The sequence below is a fragment of the Octodon degus genome, unplaced genomic scaffold (genome assembly GCF_000260255.1).
Source record: "Octodon degus isolate 3935 unplaced genomic scaffold, OctDeg1.0 scaffold00306, whole genome shotgun sequence".
Taxonomy (NCBI): Eukaryota; Metazoa; Chordata; class Mammalia; order Rodentia; family Octodontidae; genus Octodon; species Octodon degus.
The window spans coordinates 1,362,073-1,375,896 of record NW_004524882.1 but is presented as its reverse complement, the minus strand read 5'-3'; the positions used below and the strand labels follow the sequence as shown (position 1 = coordinate 1,375,896).

Genomic DNA, 13,824 nt, shown 5'->3' with positions numbered 1-13,824 from the left:
GGCCCCGACTGCGCCCGGCGCCCCGCTGGCCGCGCTCCGCCCCAGCCCTCCGCGCCCGGGCCAATCCGAGCCTGGGGCGGGGATCTCCGCCCGCGGGAGGGGAAACCCTGGCGGGCGGAGCGCGCCCCTCGGGCGACATCCCGGGCCTCGCGCGGCGGCGCTGGGTCCCGCCCCTCCCTCCGCCGGGGACGGTGACTCCGAGCCCTCGGGTGCTTCAAGCCGCTCGGGCAGAAACCCCGAGCTTTTTCTCCCAACCAGTGCGCGTTTACTTATAAGCATTTAGGCTATCACCGCTTATGTACGTAGCAAAACAATTTTATTATTTATTTATTTAATTTTTTTTTATGGAGCCAGGGATTGAATTTAGGCCCTTACGCTTGCCAGGGAAGCGCTTATTCCACTGAGCCATGTCCCCAGCCAGCAAAACAATTTTAAAAGTGAGTAACTTTCCAAGCTGCGGAAGACAGAGGCTTCATTTCATTTTTGATTGTATTTAGCCACTGTTTTTCCTAGCGGAGAACAGAGCCGTCTCTCCTGAATCAGCTGGGACACTCTGCTCACTCCCCAGTTCGTTCTTAGATGGGCGCTGCAGTGTGTTCGTAGTCCCCTGAAGAGAACAAGCTGCATTTAACCAAACTGTGAGGTAGAAGTAGGACTTGAGCCAGCGGAGATGGAAAGAAACTTTGAGGCTCAGCTAGGGGACAGCTAGGCAGCAGAGACTCCAACTCAGGTCACATGTGCGCAAGGAGCTGCGGACAGCTTGCTTTTTAAAAGGAAAATGCAGAGTGAAGTGAAGGAAGATGGGTTAGAAAGCGTGGTGTCTGACACTCTTTGATAAAGAATTTCTGAGCAAAGCGAAGAAATACGGGAAATTTAGTTTACTGACTGTGAACCAAGGCAATTCCTGGGTGACCCAGCAGAACACGTTTCTTAATAACTTTCTAACATAAGCCATATATTGATTACATTTTTCTAATGTTCCTAGTGTCAGCTCTAATCGGGAATGGCAGAAAATCAATCACTGATACTTACTGCACCCTCTTATGTATTTTCCAGTGGCCTTTGTGTTAGGTTTTATCCCCAGCCCTTTTCTTTTTCGAGAGAGGGCCTCGCTAATTTGCTGAATTGCCCAGGCTGAGCTTGAATTTGCAATCCTCCCGCCTTGGCCTCCCAGAGTGCTGAGATTACAGGTGTGCACCACCACACCCGTCTTCCTGAGCAATTGTTATTCGTGATACACTTCACATGCATTATGTCAGTCACAGAAGCCTTTGAAATGTGCAGAACCATTCCTGCAACTTTACATATGAGAAAATAAACGCAATGAGCTGGGTAGGCTCTCCAGGAGCTGAGGCTTTGTGCTGTGTCTGGTCCGCAGGACTACACGGTGTCAATCAGGGCACACCTCCATCTCGTTCCCTAAGGTACCGCAAGGAGCCTGGGCCTTAGAGTGGACCAAAACTATGTCAAAAGCACGCGTCTTTGGATGCCAGTCACTCCGTTTACTTAGGAGAGTCTCTTTATAGAATAAAGGTACACTGTGCAGGATACTTGCCTAATGTGGATTTATTTAGGATAAAAATGTGCCAGATATAGTGGCGCATGCCTGTGATCCCAGCATTCAGGAGACTAAGGCAGGAGGATGTCCTCGAATTCAAGGCCAACCTGGGCTATGTAGTAAAAAAAAAAAAAATCCTGTCTCAAAAAAAAAAAAAAAAAATGATGTGACTCTAATTGAGGCAAATTTAAAAATGGTTCTTGAAGGACATCAGAATTGCTAATACAGCTGGTACTCCACATCTAAGAGTTCCACACCCTCAACTTCAGTCAAATATAGATAAAAATATTGTATTTATGTTGAACAAGTATACATGTTTCTGGACAGTATTCCCTAAACAGTATAATATAACATTTTCACTGAATTAAGCATTATATGTAAAATACACGAGAGGTTATGTGTAGGTTCTATGCATTGGTTTTATAGAAAAGTTTTGAATAGCCTCAGTTTCTGGTATGTGCAGAGCTTCCTGGATTGCATCTCCCACGAGGACAAAACTGAAGCGATTCTGTGGTGAAGAGCTCATGTGAGGGGGCACAGCTCAGTGGCAGAGCGCTTGACAGCAGAGACCAAATGCAAATCTGTTGGACACCGTGATGGCTGCAGGACGGACAGTTCAATAGGAAAGATGACTTTAATAGGGACGAGCAACGTTCTGAACACTGTGCCACAGACACTGTGTAATGGGCTGGATGGGTATTATTTTTATTTATTTTTCAGGATTTTATTGAATTAACCCAAAAGAATAGGACACTTGTAGTGGGTGATTTTGCAAGCTGCACTAGATTTTTCTGTGGTCACTTTTATTATTATTATTTACCTTGTACAGATAAGAAAAGTAAACCAGGGAAAATGATCTCTCTCAAGAAGACAACTGGAAGGTATTTGTTTTCTAAACATCTCTCATGGATATCAAGCTGTACTGTATTTCTTTCTTTAAATATTAGAGAAGATCAGAGAGCCTCTCTCTTCTTACCGGGATGTGGGGACGTGGAGTGCAGTAATGCTAACCTCAGCTGCACACTCCTTTCTCTGAGCCGACCCTGACTCCCCACATCGCACGCCTCCCCACACCTGCGTTCACTTGTATTTCCCACCTCGTGCCTGTAGGCTCATCTTTTCTAAATCAGGGGCTTTCTTTTATCCTTTTTTGTACCCATAATTCCTAACAGGCAGTAACTATTTGTTAAATACATTTTTTAAAGAATATATTTGGGACAGGGCCTATAGGGTCTATAGGGTCTCACTATGTAGATCGAATTCATAGTGATCCTCCTGTTTTCAGCCTCGCAAGTGCTGGGATTACAGGTGCATGCCACCACGCCCAGTCTCAATGGCCCTCTCAGCATGCTCCAGGGGTGGGGCCAGCATAGCACGCTGGGTACTGAACTCTGGTCACTGTGCTCTGCCTAAGCAAGCGCTTTAGTCTGCTGAGCTGTCTGGCTGGCCCTGTTAAATACATTTTGGATGAATGAACTGAAGTAACTTCAGGTTAAAAAGGAAAACCACTTGAGGTAACTCACTGTGAATATACCATCTAGTAACAAATGAAGACGCAGTGCACCTGTACTTGGCCTATTCAAAAAGTTAAGAATGGTGTACGCAATTATTTCCTTATTTCTTGCCTTTCATTTTCTTTATATAATCTTCATAGTTCATAAATTCCAAGTGAAGTTTATAAATGTAGGGTTTGATCAACTGTGTCAACTTGAAATGTTTTGAATCTCAACTAAATTGGCTCAGCAACCCATACCCTAGAGTGCAGAGGAGACTCCCCAGGGTGGCTCGTCACTTAAATGACAAAAAGGAAATGAGGAAGGACGGACATTCCATTTTCTTCTGAGGAGCTCCAGTCTTTGCCTTCAGCTTGGACGCCGGCTCCTAGTTTCTAGTGCAGACTCTTCAGCCTCCACCTTGGATCCTGCAGCCTTCCGGTGTAGACCCATCAGCCTTCCATCGCAGACCCATCAGCCTCCTGATGTGGACTTGCAGGGAGTGCCTCAGTGGGCTCCAGGCCTGAGACTGAATCCTCCAGTCTCCAGTGTGCAGATGCCCGCTCCACACTTCCTCATACAACTGTGGCTGACTTCATAGTCAATCTTGTAATTTCTTATACATTTGTATACCTGTTTCTCTAGTAAAACCCTGACTTATATAGATTTTGTTATAAGAATGGGGCATTGGGATCCTTTCCCAAGGAGACTTGGCCTCCCTGTCATTCAAGGGGTCCTGTATCTGTAAACTGGCTTAAATCCAGGAACAGGTTGAGAGGCTGTGATTGCCTGTTACCATAACTTAGCCTATGTCTTTGTTCTTTTGCCCTTAATTTTTTTTTACATAAATCTAGTAAAAAAAATTTAGGCTTCCTTTTTCACTTTTGGGAACACTGTGGCTCATCAGCTAACACCATAGGTCTACATGTGTCAGATTACTCTGGTCATTGTTCTGCTTCTGCCATCCATTATGGTAAGAACGGTGTCTTGGTTACTCATCTCTTGTTGCTGAGAAAAACACCAACACCCAAAGTGAAGGAAGGAAAGGTTTGTTTAGCTCACAGTTAATGGAGGTTTCAGTCCATACTCAGATGGCTCCAAGGCTGAGTGGCACGTGGCAGAGAGCAGCAGTTCATGGTGGCACAAGGCAGCAAAACAGCAAGAGCAGAAGGGAGGAGTAACAACAGAGAGCAAGCCTGTCTCCCTTACATCGCATCAAGCTGTCTGCTCCAGACTGGGTGTAGCACTCATACCCGTAATCCCAGCAGCATTTACACACGTATCCCAGTGGATCATGACAAACTCTAGAAGTAAGTCCACCCCATGACTTACATGAGGCTTTGGGGGGACAACTAAACATAAACCATAACAAATGGGGACCCTGCTTCGATGATTAAATGCTGCCACTTGGCCTCTGCCGCTCTAGGACCCAGTCAAGCCCTTGGCCCTTAAATTTCTTAATTGAACAACTGTGGACCCCACCATAAGGTCTGGCATGCAGAGAAGAGCAATGACAGGGCTCTTCAGGGATGCTGGTGCTCCCTTCACAAATCTGTTTCTCAAGATGCTAGCGAAGGGAATGTTTTTTGGATCATCGCAATGTGGAGGATCAAGTTTAACACGACAGATCCACTCCAGCACTCCCATTTCTCTAAGCTTCTGAATCCCTTCATCAGTAGTAAGCCATGGAATACCAGGCATCTCTAACTCATGCTCAGTGGGCCATCTTTTGATCCATTCTTCTGCCAAGCAAGCCAAATAAACTAGTAACATTTTTCTTTACTCTGCCACCTGCAACATTAAATTCAGAATCCCTACTTAATGGGCCCATATCAAAATCTCAGCCTGGAGACTGGGCGTGGTGGCGCACCTGTAATCCCAGCTCTTGTAATCCCACTGTAAACAGGTGGATCACTACTAGTCTGATCTAGTAGTGAGAGCCTGAACACCCTGTAAACCCTTCCTTAAAATACAGAAAAAAAAAAAAATCTCAGCCTGGTCCAGTTGTATGTTTTTGCCATCATTATCCCACACTCATAAAATCCACTCCCACACTTTCTCATTGGGAGTTTTCCTCATTAGTTTGGGGTTTTTTCAAGGGAACGATACAATGCAGGACACATTTTATAAGATTAATTTATAACAAATCACCCAAAGAATCATATACAAAGAGTGCTGGGCATCTGTCCACACAGAGTCCACACAGGCTCTGCTTATAAGAGTTAGAAAACTCAAGGAGTTCTTTGGGAGAATAGTAGATCACCTCATGGATCACACTAAGTACCTCACTCTTAGGTGCCTTATGTTATTGAGGCATAGTTAGGGGCCTGGAGGCAAAGCTGGGTGGTAAGAATGGGTCCTGAGCAGTGTCACCGTTTTCCTATTTGGTTAACACAGAATTAGTTTCTCGAGATATATTAGGAGACACTAACATGGAAGGAGGTGAGGTAGCAATTCCTCTGTCACAGAAGGTGGCTAAATCTCTCCTCTAGCAAAGTAATCTCTTTAGCATCCAGGAGCTCAACATCTCAGCCTCCTCAGGATCCTCCCACACATCTCCATTCCAATTTATGGGATCCTATTCTTTTCCAATTGGTGCCCGCAACTTTGCTTCAGATACCCTTTGAGGCTGTGCATTAAATTTTCACTGCAGTCCAGCCAGTCGAATTATGAAGGATTACATTTTTGTTTCTGCAATCTCAGCCTTGCGGCTAAAGGACAGGATGCACTCAGAAACTTTGAATTTCTTATCTGTGTCTGGAAATGGAAATTGGAAATTTTGAGTCTATTTTCCTTCACAAGTTTGTCCAGTGAAGTTAAAACCAACCAACCATCATCATTATACTTCCTACTCTGCCACAGAAATTCAAAACATCCATGTATAAAATCACTAAGTTCCTGACATCTCACAAGTGGTGAATTAAGATAATCAAATGGATCTATATGGCATATTAACTTAAACAGCTCATGCCAAGGATTATCAATATACTTCACAAAATCAGGGGAATCCATGGTGTCTTTAGGTCTCACCAAATCATGGAGCCAACTCTAGGAACCCCTAAAGCCATTATAAAAGTCATCATTATATTCTGTTTCTCTAGAGCCACCCCACTCCTGGTATCAATTTTGTGGTAGTTTGGGGTTTTTTTCAAGGGAACGATACAATAGAGGACACATTTCACAAGATTAATTTGTAACAAATCACCCAAAGAATCATATACAAAGAGTGATGGGCATCTGTCCACACAGTAAAAACCAAAGTATCCAGCTAAGGGCCTGGATCCTAATATCCTGCATGAGTACAGCTGCAGACCTAGAGCTCATAACAATGCCTCCCACAAGTCCAATTGCAGACCTACAGCCCACAGCAATGTCTCATGCAGGCCCACTTCACAGGTCTGTGTTGGGAAGGCCCAAAAGTCTGTGGTAGAAAGTAGAAAGTCTGTGCCAGCAGGATGAAGGATCTGTGCTAGCAGGCTGAGGGAGCTAGAGCCAGGAAGCAGTACTCGAGGTAAGCACCAGAGCTTCCCTGAAGAGAACCACAGCCGTCTTCAGCAATGCTGCAGTCCTGAGCTCCTCCAGGGGTGAGGAAAACTGAGTTCTCATCAGGAAAGCCAACTTGAAAAACTGTGCTATGAGGCTGAGCAGCACACACTCTTCCTCCCTGGAGCCAGGAAGCCATGCTCAAGATGAGGACCAGAGCTGCTGCAAAATGAACTGTAGCTATTCTCTGTGACAATGAGGTCCTGAGCTCCTCCAACAAGAACACCCAAGTTCACCAGGAAAACCAGTGAGACAAGGTCCCCCAGCAGAATAGCCCAAGCAGTATCTTCCAGCAGCTCAACAGCTTCTCCAAACAGCTTCCCTAGCTGCCTCTCAATGGCTTTTCCAGTTCTCCCTCTTATGCTGCTGGCGATAGTCCGCAGTTGGGCCTCCCACACCCAGCATCATGCTAGCTCAATTCAGCTGGGTATAAAGAGTTGACCACCAGTTAACAGACCACTATAATGAGCCGGGGACTAATTGGAAAGCATCCACAGTGCAAATGTACTCATTCATATGTATGTTTAAGGTTAGGGAGATAACTCAGTGGTCTAAGTATCTGCCTGGCAAGTATAAGGAGCTGCGTTCAATCCCTGTATGGCATGCCATGCATGGCCCCTGAAACCAGGTATGGAGGTGCACAACTGTAATCCTAGCACTTGGGAGGCTGAGGCAGGAGGATCAGTATAAGTTTGAGTTGCATAGTGAGACCCTGTACTAAATAAATAAAAGACTTTTAAAAAATCATACATACCTTTAATCCCAACTTCATATGCGTAGTTTCACTTTAAAAATCTTGCTTAAGGGGCCAGGGAGATAGCTCAGTAGAATAAGTGCCTGCCTGGCAAGTGTAGGGTCCTGAGTTCAATCCCCAGCACTGTAAAAAAAAATAATAATAGCAATAATAATAAATAAATATCTTACTTAAGGGCTGACAACACAGCTTAGCAGACTAAGCACCTACTTAACTAAATACAGTGACTGGGGTTTCATACCTGGCACCACAAGCCACACCAGCCCCACTCCTGGGTGCGCTGAGCCAGCCACCAAGACGAGGAGTGGTGGCACCTGTAATCCTTACACTGGGGAGACTGAAAACAGGAGGATCCCTATGAGTCCAAGCTACACAGACTCTGTACCAAATACATTAAAAAAATCTTCTTAAAAAAACCCCAAAAATTATGTTGTGAAGCTTTCTTGAAATCTATAGACATTTGAACTAACCTCTGACTTCCCTTTTCCCTGAATTTCTACTGTAGTGATTTTTCTTTTCATATTTTAAGACTCTTAGTGCCAAGGGTCATATTTTAAACCTGTTTTCTAGAGTTACATTAATGTTTAATTTAAGGAGTACAAAACTCCTTAAATTAATGAATTGTATGTTTGCTTGCTTGACTTTGAACTCTCCCTATGTCACTCAGGCCGGCCTTGAACTCCTTCTGCCTCAGCCTCCCCAGTGCTGGGATTACAGGTGTACACCACCATGCCAGGCTAACTCACAAATTATTTTAAGGTAAGGGATGAAGCAACTATGAAAGTTAGGGGACGATTACTATTGCTGTGGAAGTTTTCTGAAAGTGGGGAGATAGGCTCTAAATAAAAGAATAAGTAACAATCCAAGACAGCAGAGAGTAGGTTCAGAAGCTCCCCATATTCAGAAAAGCCTGCGGATCTCTCGTTGGTGCCTAATGACCTGTGCTCACCAGAACAGCTCCCATTTAAAGAGCATCTGGGATGTTCCCAGAGGGAAATAGCTGCATTCAAAAATCTTTGACTTTTTCTTGGCATATGTGTGCAGTAGCTAAGTTAAAATGTAAATCTTCCTGATAAGTGAAATAAATTCAACTAGAAACATCAAATAAAACAAAGATATTTGCATTTGCTTCTGCCCATCAGAACTTAGGTAATCTTTGGACTGAGAGTTCCCACAGCGTAAGAGGCTCAGGCCTCCAAGAGCACACTGCAATCAGTACTCTCAGGTGATTGACTGCGCAGCAGTCATTTGACCCTATTCAAAGAAAACGATTTTTGCCGGTACATTTTAGGTATACGTCATGCTCACATTAGTCGCAGGGAGTTTGTACATGCACATCATATAAGTTGATCCATTTGTTCCTCATTCCTCTACTCTCCCTTTAAATTCCCTTCATTTACAAAACGTTTTTTCTATTTTTCCTTTTATTCTCATTTTTTAACCTCTCCCTTCCTTTCTCTATGCCCCCTCCCTTGCTCCCTCTGCCACTTTAATTTTCTTTTCCTATTTTCTGGTATGTATTGTACATTTTGGTCCTGATTTATACTTTCAGTCTCACACCAGAGCAGCAATGCAGAATTTGCATGTGTGTTCGATTTATTTCCCTTATGAGTATTGCTTCCCAGTGAACCCATTTACCTAGAAATGTCTCAGGCCCACCCTTCTTTATGGTAGGGTAGTATTCCATTGTATACAAAAATCATACCTTTATGCATTCATCAGCTGTTGGGTATCTGAGCTGTTTCCAAGATTTGGCTGTTAGAAATAGTGCCACTATAAAAAGGGTACGCATATACTGCTGTCATATGATCCTTTTAATTCTCCTGGGAAGATACCATGAAGTGCAATAGCTCAGTAAAATGGGGCCTCTACTCCTAATTTTTTGAGAAATCTCCACATTGATTTCCACAATAGTAGCATCAGTCTACACTCCCACAAGCAGTGCAGAAGGGTTTCTTTCTTTCTTTCTTTCTTTTTTTTTTTTTTTTGGCCACAGCCCACCAGCATTCATTATTGGGTGATTTTTTGAAATTAGCCATTCCTTCTGGAGTGAGAAGAAATCTCAGAGTTGCTTTAATTTATATTTTATAAATGACCAATGATGTTGAACATTTGCTCATAGAGTTACTTGCAAGTTTTGTCTCTTCATCTGAGACATGTCTATTAATTCCTCACACCCATTTTGGATTTTGGGTCATTAAACTTATGGGGTCTGATATTTTGGAATTCTTTAAATATTTTAGATAGTAAATCTTTGTCAGGAATAGCTGACAATTTTTTCCCCACGCTGTGAGTTGTCTCTTCACTCTGTTAGTGGTTTCTCTTGCTACCTAATAGCTTTTTATTAGGTGAAACCCCAGTTGTTGATTCTTTGTAGTTGTTCCTCTATGATTTTGTAGTTTTGTTCATTAAGTCTTTGCTTATACCAATGTGTTCAAGAATTTTACTTGTTCTATCTTTCAGTAGATTTAATGTTTCTGTTTTATTATTTAGATCTTCAATCCATTTTGATTTTAGTTTAATGGATGGTGATATGGGTCTAGTTTTATATTTGGCATGTAGAAAGGCAGTTTTTCCAGCACTGTTTATGAAAAAGACTTTCTTCCAGTGAATGTGTTTGGCACCTTCGTCATATATAAGATGGTTAACTATTTCTTGAGTGCTTTCTGCATCTTCTAACATGTTCCATCGATCTTCACATCTGTTTTTCCTGTGAGTACAATGCTGCTTTTATCAGTTTAGTTTTATTGAATCATTTCAAGTCAGGGATTGTGATGCCTCCTGCCTTGTTTTTGTTGCCCAGAATTGCCTTTACTATTCTAGGTCTCCTCTTATTCCAAATGAATCTTAATATTGTTTTCTCTAATTCTGTGAGATAAGCTGTTGGAATTAGGATTGCATTAAATATGTAGAGCAATTTTGGAAGCATGACCAGGTCATTTTCATTATATTGGTTCTTCCCACCCACAAGCAATGGATATCTTTCCATTCTCTTTCTTTCTTTCTTTCTTTCTTTCTTTCTTTCTTTCTTTCTTTCTTTCTTTCTTTCTTTCTTTCTTTGTATTTAGTAGAGGGTCTCACTACACATACCAGACCTTTAATGATCCTCCTGTTTTCAGCTTTCCAAGTGCTGGGATTAGAGGCATATGCCACCATACCCAGTCCCAGTCACCTCAGTGGCGGGTGTGTCATGGCATGCCAGGAATCGAACCTGAGTCCCTGCGTCTGCCTAAGCAGGCACTTTAATCTACTGAGCTATCTGGCTGGCCCTTCTTTCCATTTTCAGATATGCCTTTTAATCTTTTTCAGAGTTTTCAATTTAGGGATCTCTTCCCTCATTAGATTGATTCCTAGGTATTTCTTTTTTTTCTTTTGGATGCTGTGGTGAAAGTTGTTGTTTCCCTAATTTCAAAGTGAGTTCAGTAGTTGTGTATAGGAAGGCTATTAGTTTTTCAGTGTTGACTTTGTATCCAGCTACGGTACCAAATTTGGTTATTAAGTCTAGAAGTTGTTTAGTGGAGTTTTTGGAACTTTCTATGTAGACTGATTTCATCTACACATAATGCTAATTTCAATTCTTCCTTTTCCAACCTAATTATTTCTGTTTAATTCTCTCATCCAATTGTTCTGGCTAATGTTTTCAGAGTTATATAGAATGAAAGTGGTAACAGTGGATATCTTTGTCTTGTTTCTGATTTTATTTCATTTATTTTTTCTTTCAGACTGAAAAACGGCTCATTTTTAAGAGGAAACAGCAGCATTAACACACAACCAAATGCCAGCACAACGCTTCACTTAGTTTTGCAAAAGAGAGCAAGGCCCTTGGGCAGCAGGTGAGCAGGGGACCACTGAGGGAGGACCACAGCTGGTGCTGCCCCTGCCAGACACGTACTTAGGGAAGTAGCAGTGAGGCCAGGAGAAATGGCAGGCAGGTGACCCTGAGACCCTTCCCCTACTCTGAGGTGCTCTCATTCTGCCGTCAAGAATTAAAGTAATCGGGGATCATTTTACAAAGAGCTTTAATATTGAAAAACACTTCCAGAAGTCCAGATCAGATTCAAGGCCATGGCTGCAGTTCTACTGGGAAATGGGGAGCCCGATTTCACAGGACAGTGGGCACTCTAGTCACATGTGCTTACAGCAGGACACATGACATGGGTTTCAATTGAAGCTGGTCTTTTACATGATGTGCGGGAACTCCTGCTCATTGACCTCACCATCTCCATCTCTCGGCTTCATCAGTGAGCTCCTACAGCTCCTGATCATTCAGGTTCTCGCCCAGCTCCTCGGCCACGTGCTTCAGATTTCTGAACAATATTGTCCCGGATTCATCATCACTGAAGACCTTGAAAGCTTTCAGGATTTCTTCCTTGGTATCTTTCTCAGACGTTTTCTGAGTCATTTTGGTCAGAAAGTCACTGAAGTTCACTTCGCCTGTCCCCTCTTTATCAATTTCGCGTTTCATTTTCTTGATTTCTTCTTCTTGGCTCAAAGCGCAGCGCTCTCACTACCACCTTCCGTTCCTTTAAGTCGATGGTCCCGGTCCTTCTGCACCAAAGAGATCAAAAGCTTCCCGGATTTCCTGTTTCTGCTCTTCACTCAGCTCTGGCTTAGGACACAGCACTTTTCTTGGAGCACTTGACACCATGTTTGCCTTTTTAAAATTGGAGGCCATTGCAGCTGGACTCCAGCACAGTTGCTAAGGTAACTTGTTTCTGATTTTAAAGTAAAAATCTTTGTTTATGTCCATTTATCATGATGTTGGCTGTTGGTTTGTCATAAATTGTTATCAGCCTGAGATAAAGACCACCTTTTCTAATTTTCTATAAGAATTTCTGTCATTAATTGGTATTGGATTTTCAAAAAATCTTTTCTGCATCTATTGAGATGGGCATATGACTTTCATCCGTGGTTCTCTCAATATGGTGCATTGCATATATTGTTTTGTATGTATTGAACCATTCCTTCATTCATGCAATGAATCCTAGTTGGTCACGTTCTATAATCTTCTTGATGATTTATTGTATTATGTTTGCCAATATTTTATTGAAGATATTTGCATTTATGCTCCTTAGGTAGATTGGCCTGTAGTTCTGTTTCTTAGTTGGGTCTTTGTCTGGTTTGGGTATGAGGACAATGCTTGCTTCCAGGAATGAATTTGGTAGTAATGTTTGTATTTTGATTTCATTAGAGTTTGAGAAGTACCTGTATTAGGTTTTCTCTAAATTTCTGGTAGAATTCAGCAGCAAATCCATCACAACTTGGACTTTTATTTGTTTTTAATTACATCTTCGATTTCATTGACTAATATGTGTTGATTTAGACACTTTATATCTTCTTGATTCAGTTCTGGAAGTCATATGTAACTACGTATCTGTCCATTTTCTCTATCATTTCCATCTTATTAGAATATCAGTTATAAAGGTAGTTATAAGTGATATCTAGATTTGTGCAGGATGTGTTGTGATTTTACCTTTTCTATTTCTAATTAAATGGTATTGTGTCTTTTCTTTCCTTTTTTCTTTTGATAAGTTTGGCTAAGTGTTTACCAATTTTATTTATTCTGTCAAAGAACCCACTCTTTGATTCCTTGTATTATTTTCTTAGTCTTCATCACATTAATTTCTACTCTGATCTTCATAGTTTCCTCCCCAGTACAAAGTATTTTTTTTACTGGGGATTCAACTTGGGACACTGTACTTTCCAAGCAGGTGTTTATTCTGCTGAGTGATATCCCTGGCCCTGCCTTGTACACGTTTTGGGCCTAAATTGATCTTTTTCTCTAGAAGATTGAGGTTTAACATGAAGTTGTTTATCTGAGCTGATTCTTTTTTTTCCTGATATGGGTACAACACTGTGAATTTCTTTTTCTTTTTCTTTTTTAAAAGAGAGTAGAAATTAGAATTAAAATAGAAAAAAATACAAGTGATACAGAATTTCATTTAACAAAGTAATATGAATTTCACAGTATTTGTTGTAATAGATAGTGTTGTCTTCCAACCAGTTATTTGTATTACCAGATATAAGCATATCAAATTGGAGGAAGAAAGAAAAAGATAAGAAGGAAATGTATAAGAAATTAAGATGAGAAAAAGTACAAATATTTGAAAAGAGGAGACAAAACAATTTAAGTATTATTTGTTCCTTTCCATAGACCAGCAGAAATGCACAGTACAGCTGTCCAAATCATCCTGTTTACAAACATAAGTAGATCTCTTCCCCCACTCACTCTCTTGTCCTCTTCAACTAAGTAACTCTTTCCTTGTGACTAAGTTCATTCCCTTTTCCCAGTATCTACTGTACCCTTCAGATTCCATTTTTCTCTTTCAGGTTCTCACACTAAGGAGACAATGCAGTGTTTGTACATGCAGGTCTGGATTATGTCACTTAAGATTGTGTTCCCTAGCATCCACTTACTGACAAAAAATGCAAATGTATTCTGTTTTATAACTGAATAATACTCCATTGTGTAAAAA

General features: G+C 41.7%; 1 protein-coding gene across 1 annotated transcript in view; it reads right to left on the bottom strand.

Moving 5' to 3' along the window:
• Folh1b (folate hydrolase 1B) overlaps positions 1-11,574 on the bottom strand; it is a 70,923-nt gene extending 59,349 nt beyond the window's left edge. Inside the window, exon 1 of the mRNA XM_023707699.1 lies at positions 11,566-11,574. Within this exon, the coding sequence (XP_023563467.1) occupies positions 11,566-11,574 (9 nt within the window). The remainder of the gene's footprint in view (positions 1-11,565) is intronic.
• Positions 11,575-13,824: the final 2,250 nt, after the last annotated feature.